The following is an 18,484-nucleotide window of genomic DNA, read 5'->3' as shown; positions in this document are numbered from 1 at the left end:
GCGCAGCTGCAGCTTGAAGGGGAGCAAGGGCTGCTAAAACCTGATTTTGAGAGCTTATTGCTTGTTCCCGTAACCCCTGTCCTATTTCTTGTAAAGCATTAACTATTAACGCCTGAGACCCAACTGGCACTGAAGCAGCCTTCTCTAACAATGCTTGGACGGTCCAATCCCCAGGAAAGGAAGTAATCAAATTTCTGGTTGTAGAGTTGCTATTCTGCAGTATACACTGTTTAAGTAGGGCATCCTGCATATAATCAGCCACCCCTGCTTTGGACAATGCTTCCATTGTCTTATCCACGAAGGTGCCAAGAGGCTCCTCTCTACCCTGTTTAATCCCCATATACATTGGGACTCCACCCGGGGTTTTGACCTTGTCTATCGCTCTTCTTGCTACTATTGTGGCTTCCCTTAATTTGTCAGGTCCTAGGGCAGCCTGTTGTTCCAGACGTACATGGGCACCCTCTCCCAGAAGCTCGGCTACAGTAAGCCCTGCTAAAGGGTCGCCCTGAGCCCTAGGTAAATTGGCGCTTCTTACCGCTTCCTCTCTCCAGCGTGCCTCAAATAGTAAGCGTTGATGCGGGGTGAAAATCAATTTGGCCATTCCCCTAACATCGGACGGTAATAAGGTATGAGCATTAAAAATAAAATCAAGCATTTGCCTAGCGGGCTCACTGGTAATACCATAGCTCCCCACAGTGGCACGCAGCTGTGTTACAATTTTCCAGTCAAGGCTCTGGACCTGCGCAGTGTACCCCCCTTGAGCATTTGGCGTAAATATCACTGGAAAAGCAAGGGTTTCCTGTGCTGCCGTGAAGAGCTCAGCGTCCCCCGTCTGCATACCCTCCTGTGCGACAGCAGCCCATACCTCACGTCTCTCTTTAGCCATGGCCTCCGCGAGGTCAGATTCTGCCCCAGGGACAGGCTCCTGGCCGGGAGACGGAGGATGTTGCAGGGCGGGTGCTACAGTAACGTTTTGTATGCCCGGAGGGGGACGCGGCGGTGGGGGTAAAGGGGGAGCTGACAGTCGCACTTCAATGCCACCAGTGTCTGTGGGAGGTACAGGCATTGCAGAAGCAGAGATGCGGACGGGAAAGTTTGTGAGAACCGGAGGATTTGGCTCACTGGAGAGAAGCGAGGGTTCATATTCCTTATTTTTCTCCTGAGCTGTTCGTACCCCTTTGTCGTGGGGACAGGACATTTTCATGCTCATTATCCCAATTGTGGTTTCTGTTCCCTGTCCTCAGTTTGTTTTGTCTTCCTTCCCCCCCCCGGCTGGCTGCTGGCTTGCTGCTTAGCTTGCTTGCTGCTTTGGCTTGCTGCTGGCTGCATGCTTTGCTGGCTCTGCTTTCATCTCTTTTTTCTCTGCTTTTCGCTGGCTTGCTTTTTTGCCATTTTTTTTTTTTTTTCCCTTTTTCCCGGTTTCCGTTGTTCCCTTCCCCCCCCCCCCCGAAGACATCGGACCTACTCCGGGCAGGAGCTCCCCCGGGGTCTGCGAAAGAAGCTGCGTACCCTCTGCGGCGAAGAGAGATACAGCTCAACCCTCTTAGACTGGTGAAAACATCTGTGGTCATCTCGGGCTATTTCTCTTGTGCTGGGGAGTGTTTTTTTGTTGTGCCTTAATAAACAAGTTTTTTCCACTTTCCCCTCTGAAGGAATTCCTCCCGAACCCAGTGGTGGGGGGAGGTTGCGGAGGGTTTGGTTTCCTATAGGGGGCTCCTTTGGAGGTGTTTTCCCCTAATTTGTCCAAAACCAGGACAAATAATTTGGTGGCCCGTACGGGGAGGCCCAGACAAAGTGGAAAAAACTTTATTCTAATAATATTTTTGGCTTTAACCGTTCTGCGGGAATATTGGTATGTCTCTTTTTAAAGTTATGATGTCATTTGGAGTGAAAGCCTGCCTCTATTTGTGGTCATTAGGGTTCTTCGAAGTTTTGATCGCTTTATGGTCCCTGGAGTTATTTTCTTATCCAGAAGTAGCTCCGGTATTGCCCCTAATACGTAGCTTTTGTAGCAGAGGGGCACTAACGAGAATATTTATCGGGCTGGGCTTGGCTGTAATACTCTGCAAGGGGCTTATTAAAATGTTGTTATCAGCTCCAGGAATGTATAACTCGTGGTTGTGGCTGTGTACTAAATTTGTTATGGGGGAGGAGGTTTTTCAGCCTTTGCTTTCCTTTTCCTCCTCCGAATTGTTTACATCTCTGTTAGGAAATGTCCTGTCCTCCCTGACTGCCAAGGATACCATCTTTCTGTTATTTAATTTAATAACCTTTCTCTATACTGTCCGCAGTTTATATAAGATGAAGGCTGAGATTTCTAGAGGGGCTGGTGAGACCTCTGATTTAGGAGTACAACTAAGGGTGAAAAATCCTGAGTGGTGCGGGAAATGGGAGGATATGGGCAAAATTTTAAAGGAGTTTTCTGATCCTGTAGTTTGGGACTTTCCATCCGAACACATCCAGAACCCAGCTGAGGTGGCAAAGTATCTGAAAGGGAAATGCCAGGATAACCCCAAGGAGAAAAGGATCATTGCAGTGAGCTGGGCCCTGGCATATGCTTATCGTACTCTGCTCGATACTGTAGGGCAGCAGACAGAGGAAGGGGGGCAGGGAGATAAACCAGCAGCAATCCCAGTCACTCAGGCTGCAGCCAACAGCCCAGGTCCGAAGCCAGCAGCTAAACCAGACTGTGAGCCTCAACCAATGGCCGTGGCTACTAGCACACGAAGTGGAAAGTGCACAGAGAAGACCGATCGACCAGTGGATGACAATGATGAGTATGATGCAGGAGAAGGACCCTCAACACCTCCTGACATAAAATCAGGAGTCAAAGCAACTGGCACAAGATCAGAGGCTAATATTGATTCCTTCTCCCTGAAGGACCTCCGAGGCCTAAGGAAGGATTATCGGCGACAGCCCGACGAATCTATAATTAGTTGGCTGGTCCGCCTTTGGGATGCGGCAGGGGAGGCTACCATTCTGGATGGCACTGAAGCAAGGCATTTGGGGTCCCTGTCACATGATCCTGTCATCGACCAAGGCATCATGAGGGGGGCTAGCCCTCAAAGCCTCTGGGAACGGGTCCTGGACAGCGTAGCACAAAGATATCTGTGTGCCGATGACCTCTATGTCCAGCAGACACGTTGGAAGACCATAGAACAGGGGATCCAGCGCCTGAGGGAGATGGCAGTGGTGGAGATCATTTTTTCAGAAGACGTAACAATTAGGAATCCGGACCTTGTACCATGCACACCTGTAATGTGGAGAAAACTGGTGCGACTTGGGCCACCTGAATACGCTTCTGCTCTAGCAATAATGAAGCGGGAGGAGGTATATGAGACTGTACTTGATATGGCAAAGAAGCTTCGGGCATATGCGGATGCTGTACATGGCCCGACCCATGCCAGAATTGCAGCTGTGGAAACACGACTGCAGGAATTAGAAGGCAAAATAGAGGAAAGCCACAAGAAACTCAGGGGAGAGATTAAGGAGGACCTCCTCCAAATCTCAGCTGTGCAAATTAGAGGCCCTGGCACCCAACGCAGACGTTCCCTTGTTGGAGAGAGAAGGTACACCCCACGAGCTGAGTTGTGGTTCTTCTTGCGTGAGTCTGGAGAAAACATGAGGAAATGGGATAGGAAGCCTACTGCTGCTCTGGCACAACGGGTGTGTGAATTGAAGGAAGGTAAGAAAAGGAAAGCAGCCCCAGTTGCCCGTAGCCGAACAGCCAGGTATGATGATGATGATGACATGTCTGATCCCCTTGAGGGAACCTCCAAGACATATGCCCAAGGAAAGAAGGATAACCAGGCGTAGAGGGGCCCTGCCTCTAGCCAGGTAGAGGCATGGGAAAACCGTATTTTCTGGACGGTGTGGATCCGATGGCCTGGCGAATCAGAGCCACAAGAATATAACGCTTTAGTGGATACTGGTGCACAGTGTACGCTAATACCATCGGGATATGTGGGGGCAGAGCCTGTTTTCATTGCTGGTGTGACAGGGGGATCACAACAACTGACCCTGGTGGAAGCTGAGGTGAGCCTGACTGGGAAGGAGTGGAAGAAACATCCCATTGTGACCGGCCCAGGGGCTCCATGTATTCTGGGCATAGACTTCCTCCGGAGCGGCTATTACAAAGACCCGAAGGGACTCAGGTGGGCCTTTGGAATTGCCGCTGTAGAAGCAGAGAGCATTAAGCAATTAAACACCTTGCCTGGACTGACAGAAAACCCATCTGCAGTAGGGCTCCTAAGGGTAGAAGAGCAACCAGTGCCAATTGCGACCTCGACGGTGCATCGCCGGCAGTATAGAACGAATCGAGATGCTGTGATCCCCATCCACAAACTGATTCGTGAGCTGGAGAGCCAAGGGGTGGTTAGCAAAACCCACTCACCCTTCAACAGCCCTATTTGGCCTGTGCGTAAATCTGAAGGAGAATGGAGATTGACTGTGGACTACCGAGCATTGAATGAAGTGACTCCACCACTGAGCGCTGCTGTGCCGGACATGCTGGAACTCCAGTACGAGCTGGAGTCCAAGGCAGCAAAGTGGTACGCCACTATTGACATTGCTCATGCGTTTTTCTCCATTCCTCTGGCAGCAACAAGCTTTTGCCCAGATTAAGCAGGAAATTGCTCATGCAGTAGCCCTTGGCCCAGTCAGGACGGGACCAGAGGTCAAGAATGTGCTCTACTCTGCAGCCGGGAACAATGGTCTGTCCTGGAGCCTTTGGCAGAAAGTGCCTGATGAGACTCGAGGCCGACTGCTAGGATTTTGGAGTCGGAGCTACAGAGGGTCTGAAGCCAACTACACCCCAACAGAGAAGGAAATCTTGGCTGCCTACGAAGGAGTCCAAGCTGCCTCAGAGGTGATTGGTACAGAAGCGCAACTCCTCCTGGCACCCCGACTACCGGTGCTGGGGTGGATGTTCAGAGGAAAGGTTCCTACTACCCACCATACCACCAGTGCTACATGGAGTAAGTGGATTGCCCTCATCACGCAGCGCGCCCGTATTGGTAAACTGAATCGCCCTGGGATTTTGGAAGTGATTACAAATTGGCCTGAAGGTGAAAACTTTGGTGTCACAGATGAAGAACAAGAACCAGTGACACGGGCTGAAGAGGCTCCACCCTACAACCAATTGCCAGCAGAGGAAACACGCTATGCTCTTTTCACTGACGGTTCCTGTCGCGTCGTAGGAATGAAGCGGAAGTGGAAAGCAGCTGTATGGAGCCCCACACGACAGGTCGCAGAGGCCACTGAAGGAGAAGGTGGATCAAGTCAACTTGCTGAACTCAAAGCCGTTCAACTGGCCCTAGACATTGCAGAAAGGGAGAAGTGGCCAAAGCTCTACCTCTACACTGATTCATGGATGGTAGCCAATGCTCTGTGGGGATGGCTGGAGAGATGGAAAGGGGCTAACTGGCAGCGTCGGGGAAAACCAATCTGGGCTGCTGAAGAATGGAAAGACATTGCTACCCGGGTAGAGAAACTGCCTGTGAAGGTTCGCCATGTAGATGCTCAGGTCCCCAAGAGTAGAGCTAATGAAGAACAGCAAAACAATCAGCAGGTAGATCAGGCTGCAAAGATAGGGGTGTCAAAGATAGCTTTAGATTGGCAACACAAGGGGGAGTTGTTCCTAGCGCGATGGGCCCATGATGCCTCAGGCCATCAGGGTAGAGATGCCACCTATAAGTGGGCACGAGACCGAGGGGTGGATTTAACCATGGACAGTGTTTCTCAGGTTATCCATGACTGTGAGACGTGTGCTGCCATCAAACAGGCCAAGCGAGTGAAGCCCCTATGGTATGGTGGGCGGTGGTCCAAGTACAAGTATGGGGAGGCCTGGCAGACTGACTACATCACACTGCCCCAGACACGCCAAGGCAAGCGCTACGTGCTCACAGTGGTGGAAGCCACCACAGGATGGTTGGAAACCTACCCTGTGTCTCATGCTACAGCCCGTAACACCATCTTGGGCCTTGAAAAACAGGTCCTTTGGAGGCATGGTACCCCTGAGAGGATTGAGTCAGACAATGGGACTCATTTTAAGAACAGCCTTATCAACTCCTGGGCTAGGGAACACGGCATTGAGTGGGTGTACCATATCCCCTACCATGCACCAGCTGCAGGCAAGGTAGAGAGGTACAATGGACTGTTAAAAACCACCTTGAAAGCATTGGGTGGGGGATCTTTCAAAAACTGGGAGCAGCATTTGGCACAGGCCACCTGGTTAGTTAACACCCGAGGTTCCACCAATCGAGCAGGTCCTGCCCAGTCTGAGTCCCTGAATATAGTAGACGGAGATAAAGTCCCAGTGGCACATATCAGAGGTTTGTTAGGGAGGACAGTGTGGATCAATTCTGCCTCGAGTACAGACAAACCCATTCGTGGGATTGTCTTTGCTCAGGGACCAGGTTGTACATGGTGGATAATGCAGAAAGATGGAAGAACACGATGTGTACCTCAGGGAGACCTGATTGTGGGGTGAGACTCATATGCAAACATCTCAATTTGCTGGATGTTACTGCCATTGTTTGTACATTAAACCACACAGACATGGGACAGAAGGAAATGTGTAAATGTCGAAAGTCAGAGCAAGTGAGAATGGAAGGGAATGTGTAAGTGTGGAAGGTTTGAGCAGGTGGGCAGGAAGTTCAGTAACATGTTCACGATATGGGATAAGGGGTGGAATGTCGTGGGGACAGGACATTTTCATGCTCATTATCCCAATCGTGGTTTCTGCTCCCTGTTCTCAGTTTGTTTTGCCTTCCTTCCCCCCCCGGCTGGCTGCTGGCTTGCTGCTTAGCTTGCTTGCTGATCTTGCTTGCTGCTGGCTGCATGCTTTGCTGGCTCTGTTTTCCTCTCTTTTTTCTCTGCTTTTCGCTGGCTTGCTTTTTTGCCATTTTTTTTTCCTTTTTCCCCGGTTTCTGTTGTTCCCTTCCCCCCCCGAAGACATCGGACCTACTCCGGGCAGGAGCTCCCCCGGGGTCTGCAAAAGAAGCTTCGTACCCTCTGCGGCGAAGAGAGATACAGCTCAACCCCCTTGGACTGGTGAAAACATCTGTGATCATCTTGGGCTATTTCTCTTGTGCTGGGGAGTGTTTTTTGTTGTGCCTTAAAAAACAAGTTTTTTCCACTTCCCCTCTGAAGGAATTCCTCCCGAACCCGGTGGTGGGGGGAAGTTGCGGAGGGTTTGGTTTCCTATAAGGGGCTCCTTTGGAGGTGTTTTCCCCTAATTTGTCCTAAACCAGGACATTGTGGAAGGGGAGCTGGCTCCTGGCCTTGCTGACAGCTTCTGCCAGCCAGCCTGGCACGGGCTGGGGCGGGGGCAGCCAGCCTGACAAAGCATCCATCCATGTGGATGGGGGCAGCAGAGGGGGATGGGTTCCGAAGCCGTGCCCAGGCTGGTCTGCTTTGCAGGCCCTCGAGGAAGGGGTGCATTTACGGGTGGGAAAGGTGGGGTTTTTCCCCACCCATGGACAGGTTTCATTCTCGCATGGAGTGGTCAGACCCTCCTCAGGCCCGTGAAACGGTGACAGGCTTTGTAGCTTCTTCTTGTTTCCAGGTCTTGTTTTGAATTGACTTTCATGCAATCGTTCTTTGTTTTCCCAGGAAGATTACACCTGGTGCCCGGACCGGACGGGGAAGCGCCTGCACCGTCCGTGGAGCACATCCAGTGCCAGCGCTACCCCAGGGGCCACGGCCTGCGGGGACATCCCCTTCAAGAAGGACGAGGACCTCGTGTGGGATCGGCTCCTCTCCTGGCAGCAGGTCTGCAGAGGTGGGTACCCGGCTCCACAGCTGGGCTGGCAGAAGGGCTTCGGGCAGAGGGCAGCGGGCACACGGGCATCCTGCCCGTGCAGCTGCTGAGGAGGCTGCTGTGCTGAAGCGGAGGAGGTGGAACGTGGCCTGCCACGCTGCCCTTCTCTCGAAACCCAAACCTCTCGGGAGGTTTGGGCTCTGAGCACAGCCAGCAGCCTGGCCCGGGCACAGGCCATGGCAGGACAGGGCACAGGAGCCTTCTGTGACTGACCGTGGCTCTCTGGTTTCTCTCTGCAGGCTGCCAGCACCTCATGCCATGGAAACGGCTCCGCTCGGCCTGCCAGGCTGGGAGGGCTGGAGGGCGGCGGGTGTTCATTTGCTGTCAAAAAGAAATCGTTCTATTTTTTTGTCATCATCATGATCAGAGCATTTCTTTCATCCTTTTCCAAGCTTTTGGCCTCCCTTCCTCCAGGGTAATCTTTTTGTGTCCTTCCTCAGCCACTTGATGGCATTTGGCAGGGGGGGTTAAGCAATGTGAAAAGTTCAACAACAGCTCCTGTTGCCAACTGCAGCAGCCCCTTCAAGAGCCCTGAGCTTCCAGCGAGGTCCACGTGTGCCTTGCCAAAGGGAGTGGTTTGCAGCGATGGCGTTGTCGCCCTGCTGCAAAAGCTGGGAGGAAATCACAGGTGGCAAAATGCCAATTTGACTCAACCCCTGCCCAGGTTCTTCATCTTTCCCCTCTGCTCGGTGACAGGCAGGCAGGGCTGGACTCCAGCAAGGTTCAAGTTCTTGGTGCTCCCTGACATTTAGGGGATCAAGTAAAGTCTTGTAAGCAGTGGCTGCAATAGGGCTACTGAAGGAAAAAAGGAGATGTCGTGAGGTAGGGAATCCTTCTTGTCTCCTTTGTCTCCCCAGGAGCCCCTTGGAAAGGGAAATGCCCACACGGGTTTATCTGACTCCTTCCCAGCCAGCCTTTCCCTCAGTCCCGGCTCTCATTTGCTCCGCAGGCTTCACCAGCTCGCTCAGCTCAGAGGAGCTCTCAGAGGATAAAACGCTGCCTGGCGTGGGGCTGGCTGATCCCTGTCTCATCTTGATTCCATTTCCCTGCTCCCTCCCCCATCCAAGAGACTGAAGGATCCCCCACAACCGGTCACGATCCACTCTTGCGGGGTGTTTGTGATGGTTTGTTAACCGATCCCAAAAGTGCAAAACTGCAAATGGCAAGGGACCATCAGTTTAATCACAACAAATGCATCTTTATTTAGGTACCAACAGCAAATGTGATAGAAGGGACAGAAAAGGGAAATAGAGAGAAAAGAGAGGATGGAGAATAGAGCTACCACCGTCGAGACGAGATCCTCGATGGTCCAGCCATCATTCACTATATCAAATAACTGGAAAAAGCACTGGAAAAGAATTTGTTTTTTTTAAATTAAGTTTAAAAAAAAGGGAAGGAATTGCATAAAGAAAACCAAAGAGTAAGAATACAGTAATTTAAACTTCTCAAAGCCCTTTGATGATGGAGCCCTGAAGCCCAGTCACGTGCAGTGCGGCCTCGGCGGTGCCTTTGAGCCCAGAACTGCCAAGGGTCAGGGCTGGGATGAGCCTTCACCCAAAACAGGCTCCAAGACTGAGTGGGAATCAATCCAGAACAGGGCTCACACAAAGAGCAAAGCCTCAAGGCCAAAGCCAAACCTTCATCAGGTTGGATTTGTTTGAACACTGAACTGGAGCAGATTTGCTTGTCTGGTAACATCACTGTCACCATGAAACTTTACATGAGCTACTAAATAAGCACTGTCCTGTCCTGAGCTGTGTGGCCCAAATACTGTTGAGAACTTGCTCCGCCTCTGCCCTGTGCCCCCGGGGCTGCTCTTGGCCTGGCAGCCTCAGTGGGAGCCAGCACTGGCTGCAGCCCCAGCGGGCCCCCCAGGACAAGGCCCAGCAATGAAGAGGCCAATGAAAGCACTGGGCAGCAGCAGAGCCCTCAGCAGAGTTCTTTGGACAACCACGGACTGGCCACAGCTCCAGTGCAGCATGACTACGAGTCAGGCTACCAATGCTATGAGCAGAGTTACAAGAAAGCTGTGGAGAAAAATCAACAACTGACTGTCTGCTCTGGTACAGCTTCCAAATGCCGAGATAGCAGCCGATCAGCACGAGGGGCACAGTGAACAGTGTCACCACCGTGCCTATCATGCAGGACCTGCGCACATCCTGGGGGCAGACAATTCTTGGGAGGCGCACTGGATCCGGGGCAAATATTCCTGTTTCAGTGATAACGTCTGTGGGAGCAATGGGGAGCGTGAGCCCGTGCTGTGCTGCACTGCCGAGCTGGCAGCACGGTGGATACGGCCAGGACGTTCTCTGTTTCCCCCAGAGCTGGGGCCTGCAGGCCGCTTGCCGCCCCTTGGCACAGGCTGTGCCACCCAACAAAGCCCAGCAGGCCGGGAGGAGAGCCCGGGGCCAGCGCAGCTGCTTGGGCAGTCGCTGCTTCGAGGGACACGGGCCAAAGCCATCCCTGAGCAGCCCCTGCCAGCCCTGGCCCTCCCTGCCCTGGGACAGCTCCCCCAGCCCCAGGGGACAGAGTCAGGCCCTGTCAGGACACACAGGAACCTTGCTCTCCCCCTCTGCCCTGACCCCACCATGGGCACCCCGTGCAGCCACTCCCAGGTTTCGGGACGTGTCTCCCACGGAGGGACCCCAGCAGGATTGCTCAGCCTGGCTGAGCCTGGCACAGCAATCACCTTCTGTGGCACTGTCTGGCGTCTCCTCCCTTCGTGTATCGGGGGCTGGCACGGAGCCACGGCTTCCTTCAGGAAGTGCTGCCTTCAGCAAAGCCCTTTGGTCCATCTCTGGAGAAAGGAAAAGGGACAGCTGGATCAGGTGGAACCATTCCCCATTGGAGAGATGGCATCTTCAGCAAGTTCTACTTTTCAAAGACATGGATAAGGATCAGGAAAAGGCCACGGCTCTTGGGGCTGCCACAGGGCCCTCCTTTCTCCATACAGGTGCCACTCCTGACGTGCCAGAGACCGGGAAATTGCAGGGGATTGCAGGCCCGTGGTGCAGTTTGGGCTCCCTGCCAGCTGGTACCAAATGCCTTCCTGCAGAGGCTGGGGAGAAGCTGCAGCCAGGCCAGGCTGGGAAACAGCCCTGCAGGGCAGGAAAGCAGCAGCGGGGCAGCCAGGCTGCCATGGATCCCTTCCCGCTGTGCCGGGCACGGCATGTCCAGATGTGCAGGGAAAGCCCCCGGCTGCTGAGTCCAGGGGAAGGCTGAGGGAAATGCACCCACCACGGCGTCTCTCCAGATCACTCAGCATCTGGTCCATGTGTTTGGATGCCTCCAGGGACTTCATGTGTTTAGTAGATCTGTTCCTCCGTCGCGGCGCACCTTAAGAGAATGCATGTCCATTTCCCCCGGAATGGATCCCACAAAAGCAGGGCTCAGCCTGTGGGGTCAGCAGGGACACACAACTCACCCCTGCGATGGGAGCCGGGCTTGTGCGCAGCAACCAGGAAAGGAGCCTGAAAAGTCCTCCCTGCAGACACACCTGTAACTCAACAGGCACAGGAGCTTCTGTCACCTGCTTCCTGCCAGGTTGTCAGTGATTCTTCACTGAGGGGAAGTTGAGAAGTTACCTGCAGAAGCTCCCAAGGGTTCCAAACCATCTTCCATCCCAGCTGCTGGGGAAGCCTTGCTAGCATGCTCATCTAGAAGGGATCAGAGATCAGAACCATTTCCATGGTGTGCTGGGACCCCCCTGTGCCTTTGGGAAGTGGGCACTGCAAGGGGGTCGGGTAAGGCTGTGGGGGCCAAATTTCCATGGCCATGGCCAAAGCTGCCCAGGGGCCTGGGGAGCTCTGGGCTGGCTCCTGGCCACTCTCCACACTCTTTGCAGGCCCTTTGCAACATCCCTGGAGGGCAGGTCCTGCCACACAGCAGAGATGGCAGCTCAAGCCTCAGCAATTACCTGCTGTGACTGTGCCTGGCATCGCCTCACTTCCTGCAGCAGGGGCTGCCAATGGGCCACTGCTTCCTCCAGGAAATGCTGCCTTCAGCACAGCCTTTCGCTTCATCTCTGGAGACAGGAAGGGGCACAGCTGCATTAGATGGAGCCGTTCCCCTTCTGGGAGATGGCATCTTCAAGCGGCAATACTGGTCAAGCTCATGGTTCAGGAAATCATCAAAACTTTTGGGATTGGCCAGGCCACTCCCTTCTACAAACAGGTGCCATTCCTGATCTACCCGCAGACCGGGAAATTGCAGGCATCTCGGGCCCATGGTGCAGTTTGGGCTCCCTGCCAGCTGGTGCCAAATGCCTTCCTGCAGAGGCTGGGGAGAAGCTGCAGCCAGGCCAGGCTGGGAAACAGCCCTGCAGGGCAGGAAAGCAGCAGCGGGGCAGCCAGGCTGCCATGGATCCCTTCCCTCTGTGCTGGGCACGGCGTGTCCAGATGTGCAGGGAAAGCCCCCGGCTGCTGAGTCCCAGGGGAAGGCTGAGGGAAATGCACCCACCACGGCGTCTCTCCAGATCACTCAGCATCTGGTCCAGGTGTCTGGCTGCCTCCAGGGATTTCTTGTCTCCTGTGTCTGAGTTCTTCCATGGAGAAGGACCTTAAGAGAAAGTTGTTCCATGTCCCCTTCAGGCCAGAGTGGCAGTGAGTGCCCCTGGGTGATTGGTGTCCTCCAAAGCACTCCCTCAGCTCTGCCTTCCACTCAGGAGCAGGGCCAGGGGGACCACATGCCAGCGATGGCCCCACACTGGCATGGAAGGAGCCCCTTGCAGGGCCGTCCACGGGGGAGAAAGGATTCCCTGGAGCTGCCAGCAGCTCTAAACCCAGCCCCAGGCAGGGCCAGGGCTTGGCAGCAGCAGCAGGAGCAGCTCAGGCACCCCGGGGCCGGCAAAGGAGCTGCAAAAGGCACAGCCCCGGGGCACAGCCGTGGGCCCGGCCCATTCCCTCTCTGCTCTTCTTCCTGGCTGCACAGAGCACACGGAAGCGCACACTGGAATTGCACACGGAAGGAAGATGGACAGCTAAATGCTCCTTCCTGCCACTGACAGCCATTCTGTGGGATCCCTCAGGCATCCAGAATGGAGCCGGGCAAGTTTTCCAGAATCTTTCAACCCTGTGATGCTGCTACGGGAAATGGCTCATGAGGCACTGATTATTCTCTCAGGAAAGGCACACAGAAAACTTGCCTCCAGCATTCTCCAAGAGAATCTCTCCAAGAGAATTCTCCAAGCTGTCATCCAGTAGGGCATCCCGATAAGCCATGTCGCCATCCCAAGCTAGAAGGGATCAGAGATCAGAACCATTTCCTGCTCTGCTGGGATCCCCCTGTGCCTTTGGGAACTGGGCACTGCAAGGGGGTCGGGTAAGGCTGTGGGGGCCAAATTTCCATGGCCATGGCCAAAGCTGCCCAGGGGCCTGGGGAGCTCTGGGCTGGTTCCTGGTCACTCTCCACACTCTTTGCAGGCGCTGTGCAACATCCCTGGAGGGCAGGTACTGCCACACAGCAGAGATGGCAGCTCAAGCCTCAGCAATTACCTGCTGTGACTGTGCCTGGCATCGCCTCACTTCCTGCAGCAGAGGCTGCCAATGGGCCACTGCTTCCTCCAGGAAATGCTGCCTTCAGCACAGCCTTTCGGTTCATCTCTGGAGACAGGAAGAGGCACAGCTGCATTAGATGGAGCCGTTCCCCTTCTGGGAGATGGCATCTTCAAGAGGCAATACTGGACAAACTCATGGTTCAGGAAATCATCAAAACTTTTGGGATTGGCCAGGCCACTGCCTTCTACAAACAGGTGCCATTCCTGATCTACCCGGAGACTGGGAAATTGCAGGCATCTCGGGCCCATGGTGCAGTTTGGGCTCCCTGCCAGCTGGTGCCAAATGCCTTCCTGCAGAGGCTGGGGAGAAGCTGCAAGCAGGCCAGGCTGGGAAACAGCCCTGCAGGGCAGGAAAGCAGCAGCGGGGCAGCCAGGCTGCCATGGATCCCTTCCCTCTGTGCCGGGCACGGCGTGTCCAGATGTGCAGGGAAAGCCCCCGGCTGCTGAGTCCCAGGGGAAGGCTGAGGGAAATGCACCCACCACGGCGTCTCTCCAGATCACTCAGCATCTGGTCCAGGTGTCTGGCTGCCTCCAGGGATTTCTTGTCCCCAGTGTCTGAGTTCTTCCATGGAGAAGGACCTTAAGAGAAAGTTGTTCCATGTCCCCTTCAGGCCAGAGTGGCAGTGAGTGCCCCTGGGTGATTGGTGCCCTCCAAAGCACTCCCTCAGCTCTGCCTTCCACTCAGGAGCAGGGCCAGGGGGACCACGTGCCAGCGATGGCCCCACACTGGCATGGAAGGAGCCCCTTGCAGGGCCGTCCTCGGGGAGAAAGGATTCCCTGGAGCTGCCAGCAGCTCTAAACCCAGCCCCAGGCAGGGCCAGGGCTTGGCAGCAGCAGCAGGAGCAGCTCAGGCACCCCGGGGCCGGCAAAGGAGCTGCAAAAGGCACAGCCCCGGGGCACAGCCGTGGGCCCGGCCCATTCCCTCTCTGCTCTTCTTCCTGGCTGCACAGAGCACACGGAAGCGCACACTGGAATTGCACACGGAAGGAAGATGGACAGCTAAATGCTCCTTCCTGCCACTGACAGCCATTCTGTGGGATCCCTCAGGCATCCAGAATGGAGCCGGGCAAGTTTTCCAGAATCTTTCAACCCTGTGATGCTGCTAAGGGAAATGGCTCATGAGGCACTGATTATTCTCTCAGGAAAGGCACACAGAAAACTTGCCTCCAGCATTCTCCAAGAGAATCTCTCCAAGAGAATTCTCCAAGCTGTCATCCAGTAGGGCATCCCGATAAGCCATGTCGCCATCCCAAGCTAGAAGGGATCAGAGATCAGAACCATTTCCTGCTCTGCTGGGATCCCCCTGTGCCTTTGGGAACTGGGCACTGCAAGGGGGTCGGGTAAGGCTGTGGGGGCCAAATTTCCATGGCCATGGCCAAAGCTGCCCAGGGGCCTGGGGAGCTCTGGGCTGGCTCCTGGCCACTCTCCACACTCTTTGCAGGCGCTGTGCACCATCCCTGGAGGGCAGGTACTGCCACACAGCAGAGATGGCAGCTCAAGCCTCAGCAATTACCTGCTGTGACTGTGCCTGGCATCGCCTCACTTCCTGCAGCAGGGGCTGCCAATGGGCCACTGCTTCCTCCAGGAAATGCTGCCTTCAGCACAGCCTTTCGGTTCATCTCTGGAGACAGGAAGAGGCACAGCTGCATTAGATGGAGCCGTTCCCCTTCTGGGAGATGGCATCTTCAAGAGGCAATACTGGACAAACTCATGGTTCAGGAAATCATCAAAACTTTTGGGATTGGCCAGGCCACTCCCTTCTACAAACAGGTGCCATTCCTGATCTACCCGCAGACCGGGAAATTGCAGGCATCTCGGGCCCATGGTGCAGTTTGGGCTCCCTGCCAGCTGATGCCAAATGCCTTCCTGCAGAGGCTGGGGAGAAGCTGCAGCCAGGCCAGGCTGGGAAACAGCCCTGCAGGGCAGGAAAGCAGCAGCGGGGCAGCCAGGCTGCCATGGATCCCTTCCTGCTGTGCTGGGCACGGCGTGTCCAGATGTGCAGGGAAAGCCCCCGGCTGCTGAGTCCCAGGGGAAGGCTGAGGGAAATGCACCCACCACGGCGTCTCTCCAGATCACTCAGCATCTGGTCCAGGTGTCTGGCTGCCTCCAGGGATTTCTTGTCCCCAGTGTCTGAGTTCTTCCATGGAGAAGGACCTTAAGAGAAAGTTGTTCCATGTCCCCTTCAGGCCAGAGTGGCAGTGAGTGCCCCTGGGTGATTGGTGCCCTCCAAAGCACTCCCTCAGCTCTGCCTTCCACTCAGGAGCAGGGCCAGGGGGACCACGTGCCAGCGATGGCCCCACACTGGCATGGAAGGAGCCCCTTGCAGGGCCGTCCTCGGGGGAGAAAGGATTCCCTGGAGCTGCCAGCAGCTCTAAACCCAGCCCCAGGCAGGGCCAGGGCTTGGCAGCAGCAGCAGGAGCAGCTCAGGCGCCCCGGGGCCGGCAAAGGAGCTGCAAAAGGCACAGCCCCGGGGCACAGCCCTGGGCCCGGCCCCTTCCCTCTCTGCTCTTCTCCGTGCCTGCACAGAGCACACGGAAGCGCACACTGGAATTGCACACGGAAGGAAGATGGACAGCTAAATGCTCCTTCCTGCCACTGACAGCCATTCTGTGGGATCCCTCAGGGATCCAGAATGGAGCCGGGCAAGTTTTCCAGAATCTTTCAACCCTGTGATGCTGCTAAGGGAAATGGCTCATGAGGCACTGATTATTCTCTCAGGAAAGGCACACAGAGAACTTGCCTCCAGCATTCTCCAAGAGATTCAAGCTGTCATCCAGTAGGGCATCCGGATAAGCCATGTCGCCATCCCAAGCTAGAAGGGATCAGAGATCAGAACCATTTCCTGGTCTGCTGGGATCCCCCTGTGCCTTTGGGAACTGGGCACTGCAAGGAGGTCGGGTAAGGCCGTGGGGGCCAGATGAGAATGGCCATGGCCAAAGCTGCCCAGGGGCCTGGGGAGCTCTGGGCTGGCTCCTGGCCACTCTCCACACGATTTCCTTGCCTTGTGCAACATCCCTGGGAGGGCGGCTGGAGCAGCCCAGGGCCCATGGGGGCTCTCTCCCTCCCCCAGAGGAAACCCTCCCTAAAGCCCAGGGGAAAAACCATCCCCCAGCACTTCCCAGGGAGCAGGGAGCGCTGTCCCGGGAAAGGGGAGCCAGGCTGCTGGCTCACCTGCTCCCCGCGCTTGCAGCGGAGCAGCCTGGGCAGCCCTGGCAGGCAGGGCCACGGCCAGGAGGAGCGGGAGGAAGAGGCGCAGAGCAAGGGCCATGGTGCCTTGCCCTCTGCCAGTCCCCAGCTCTTGCTGCCACCACTGTCCTGACACCGCTGTCCCAATGTCAGCACCACTGCTGCCACCGCCGCTGCTGCCGCAACAGTTGTGCTCAAGGACTGACTGCTGGGTCCTTGTGGTGCTGTGCAGCCACGGGACTCTGGCACCTCTGTGACCTCACAGCCTGCTGTGACCTCAGCCTGCTGTGACCCCAGAGCCTGCTGTGACCTCATGGCCAGGCTGGAATTGTGTGGGGAGTGGGATCTGCCTTCTTTGGCAGGGATCTCATCCTGCCCAACAGCTCTGTCCCAGGGTTGTGACACAGTCCCTGCCCAGCTGGTCTCACAGGTTGGGGCATGAAGGGATGGAGAGCAGCCCGGCCAAGAAGGACTTGGGGCTGCTGCTAGATGAGAGGCTGGACATGAGCCAGCCTTGTGCATGCAAAGGAGAGTGCCCGGCAGGTTGAAGGAGGTGATTCCACCTCTTTGCTCTGCTGAGACTCCACCTGGAGCACTGTGGAAGATGTTTTATATTGCTGGCCGGGTCTCTATGTACAAATCACCAACGGGACGGGACTGCTGAGGAACGCGTCTCGAGCTGTTTCTGTTCCAGCATCAGTCTCATTCCATGGTTATGACAATGGGCAGATGCCAGCAGCTCACATCCCCGGCAGCAGGCAAAGAACTTAATGGTACAACTTACTTTAAAAGCTTTTTGACCAATCACACAAAGCAAAAGCATCTTGACAATAGATTTCTCCAATCACTATAAGCACACGTACCATTTGTTAAAACAATATTTGTTTGATTTACTTCTTTCGAATATAATACCTACTTGTATTGTGAGCCTTAAAACCCAATGCACAGAGCTCCATTAGTAAGCTTAGAACATCCTAATATCTTGATGGAGATATTTTCTGTAGCTTAGGGACTTATTCTAGCCAAGCGTTAATACACAGACCATTGTACTATTCGTCCTTACTTTTCCACTACTTATATAATTTTTCTGCTGACAAATCTTACAGTTAATGCTTAGCTCTAATCGCAGTTCTGCTGTCTCTGAGGCCTGCCTTTTGCAGCTTCCCAAAACCCCCTGATTTTAAAGATTCCCGCCTTTTACAGCGACTTCTGTGAGCCAGAGAGAAGTTTGATAAGAGGATCCATGTTTACCCCTGAAAGAATTTTCTACCAAGGTCATTGACATAGAAACCAAGAAAGCAAGAAGGACAAAATAAGAGAAACCTCCAACTGCCTATTCCAATCAGCACTTGGCTTGTCTCTCGTGACCAATGAGTCAAGTGTAAACTTAGGAGCTTTGTAAGAATGTAGAAAAAGCATGCATGCTGGAATAAAAACAGGGTTTGAAGCCTTCTGGAAATGGAGGGTGTTGCTTTGTATTGTCTCCGTCTCTACCATGACAGAGTACTGCATCCAGCTCTGGGTCCCCAGCACAGGAAGGACATGGTTCTGTTGGCTCTAGTCCAGAGGAGGGACAAAATGCTCGGAGGGCTGGAGCCCTTCTGCTTTGGAGACACGCTGGGAGAGCTGGGGGTGTTCAGCCTGGAAGAGAGAAGGCTCCAGGGAGACCTGATTGCTGCCTTTCAGTACCTTAAGGGGGCTTGTAAAAGAGATGGGGCAGAATTTTTAGTACGGCCTTCTGTGACCAGACTGTGGGGGAATGGTTCTAATCTAAAAGACGGTCAATTCAGACTAGACGAAAGAAACCCATTTTTTACACTGGAGGTGCACTATTGGCTGTATCAGTACTTGTGTTCTGTAAAACAGGTAAGTTGTTACGGCTTCTTGCCCTGTTTCTCACTGGATAAAATCCAAATGCTGCA

General features: G+C 54.5%; 1 protein-coding gene, 1 long non-coding RNA gene and 2 pseudogenes across 3 annotated transcripts; 2 read left to right on the top strand and 2 right to left on the bottom strand.

Moving 5' to 3' along the window:
* Positions 1–18,484, top strand: part of LOC128820668 (uncharacterized) — a 1,438,581-nt pseudogene that overhangs the window by 1,264,506 nt on the left and 155,591 nt on the right.
* Positions 1–18,484, bottom strand: part of LOC128820670 (zinc finger protein 850-like) — a 488,361-nt pseudogene that overhangs the window by 320,313 nt on the left and 149,564 nt on the right.
* Positions 7,418–8,808, top strand: LOC128820777 (uncharacterized). 2 transcript variants are annotated; one of them, XR_008440935.1, is made up of 3 exons: positions 7,433–7,783; positions 8,062–8,237; positions 8,772–8,808. It is a non-coding gene; the product is annotated as an uncharacterized LOC128820777 (long non-coding RNA). The 2 variants fall into 2 exon arrangements; XR_008440934.1 differs by lacking the exon at positions 8,772–8,808 and having other exon boundaries at positions 7,418–7,783; positions 8,062–8,176.
* Positions 9,131–16,786, bottom strand: LOC128820749 (uncharacterized). Its single transcript, XM_054001578.1, has 9 exons — positions 16,548–16,786; positions 14,541–14,630; positions 13,857–13,955; positions 13,315–13,422; positions 12,966–13,055; positions 12,281–12,379; positions 10,512–10,619; positions 9,875–10,049; positions 9,131–9,170 (listed from the first exon to the last, which is right to left on the bottom strand). The coding sequence occupies exons 1-9, from the start codon at positions 16,642–16,644 to the stop codon at positions 9,146–9,148; spliced, it is 891 nt and encodes a 296-aa protein (XP_053857553.1). The 5' UTR covers positions 16,645–16,786; the 3' UTR covers positions 9,131–9,145.

The sequence above is a fragment of the Vidua macroura genome, chromosome 30 (assembly GCF_024509145.1).
Source record: "Vidua macroura isolate BioBank_ID:100142 chromosome 30, ASM2450914v1, whole genome shotgun sequence".
Taxonomy (NCBI): Eukaryota; Metazoa; Chordata; class Aves; order Passeriformes; family Viduidae; genus Vidua; species Vidua macroura.
This window is presented reverse-complemented; position numbering and strand designations above follow the sequence as displayed.

What these genes read in the sequence shown, in the direction of transcription:
- LOC128820749 (XM_054001578.1), bottom strand. Translation starts at nt 16,644, where the DNA reads ATGGCCCTTGCTCTGCGCCTCTTCCTCCCGCTCCTCCTGGCCGTGGCC. An exon ending in TGATCTGGAGAGACGCCGTG is followed by an intron (nt 10,620 to 12,280) that starts GTGGGTGCATTT and finishes TCCTTTCTCCAG; the next exon opens with AGATGGACCAAAGGGCTTTG. An exon ending in AAGCTGTACCAGAGCAGACA is followed by an intron (nt 9,171 to 9,874) that starts GTCAGTTGTTGA and finishes ATTCTTTTCCAG; the next exon opens with TGCTTTTTCCAGTTATTTGA.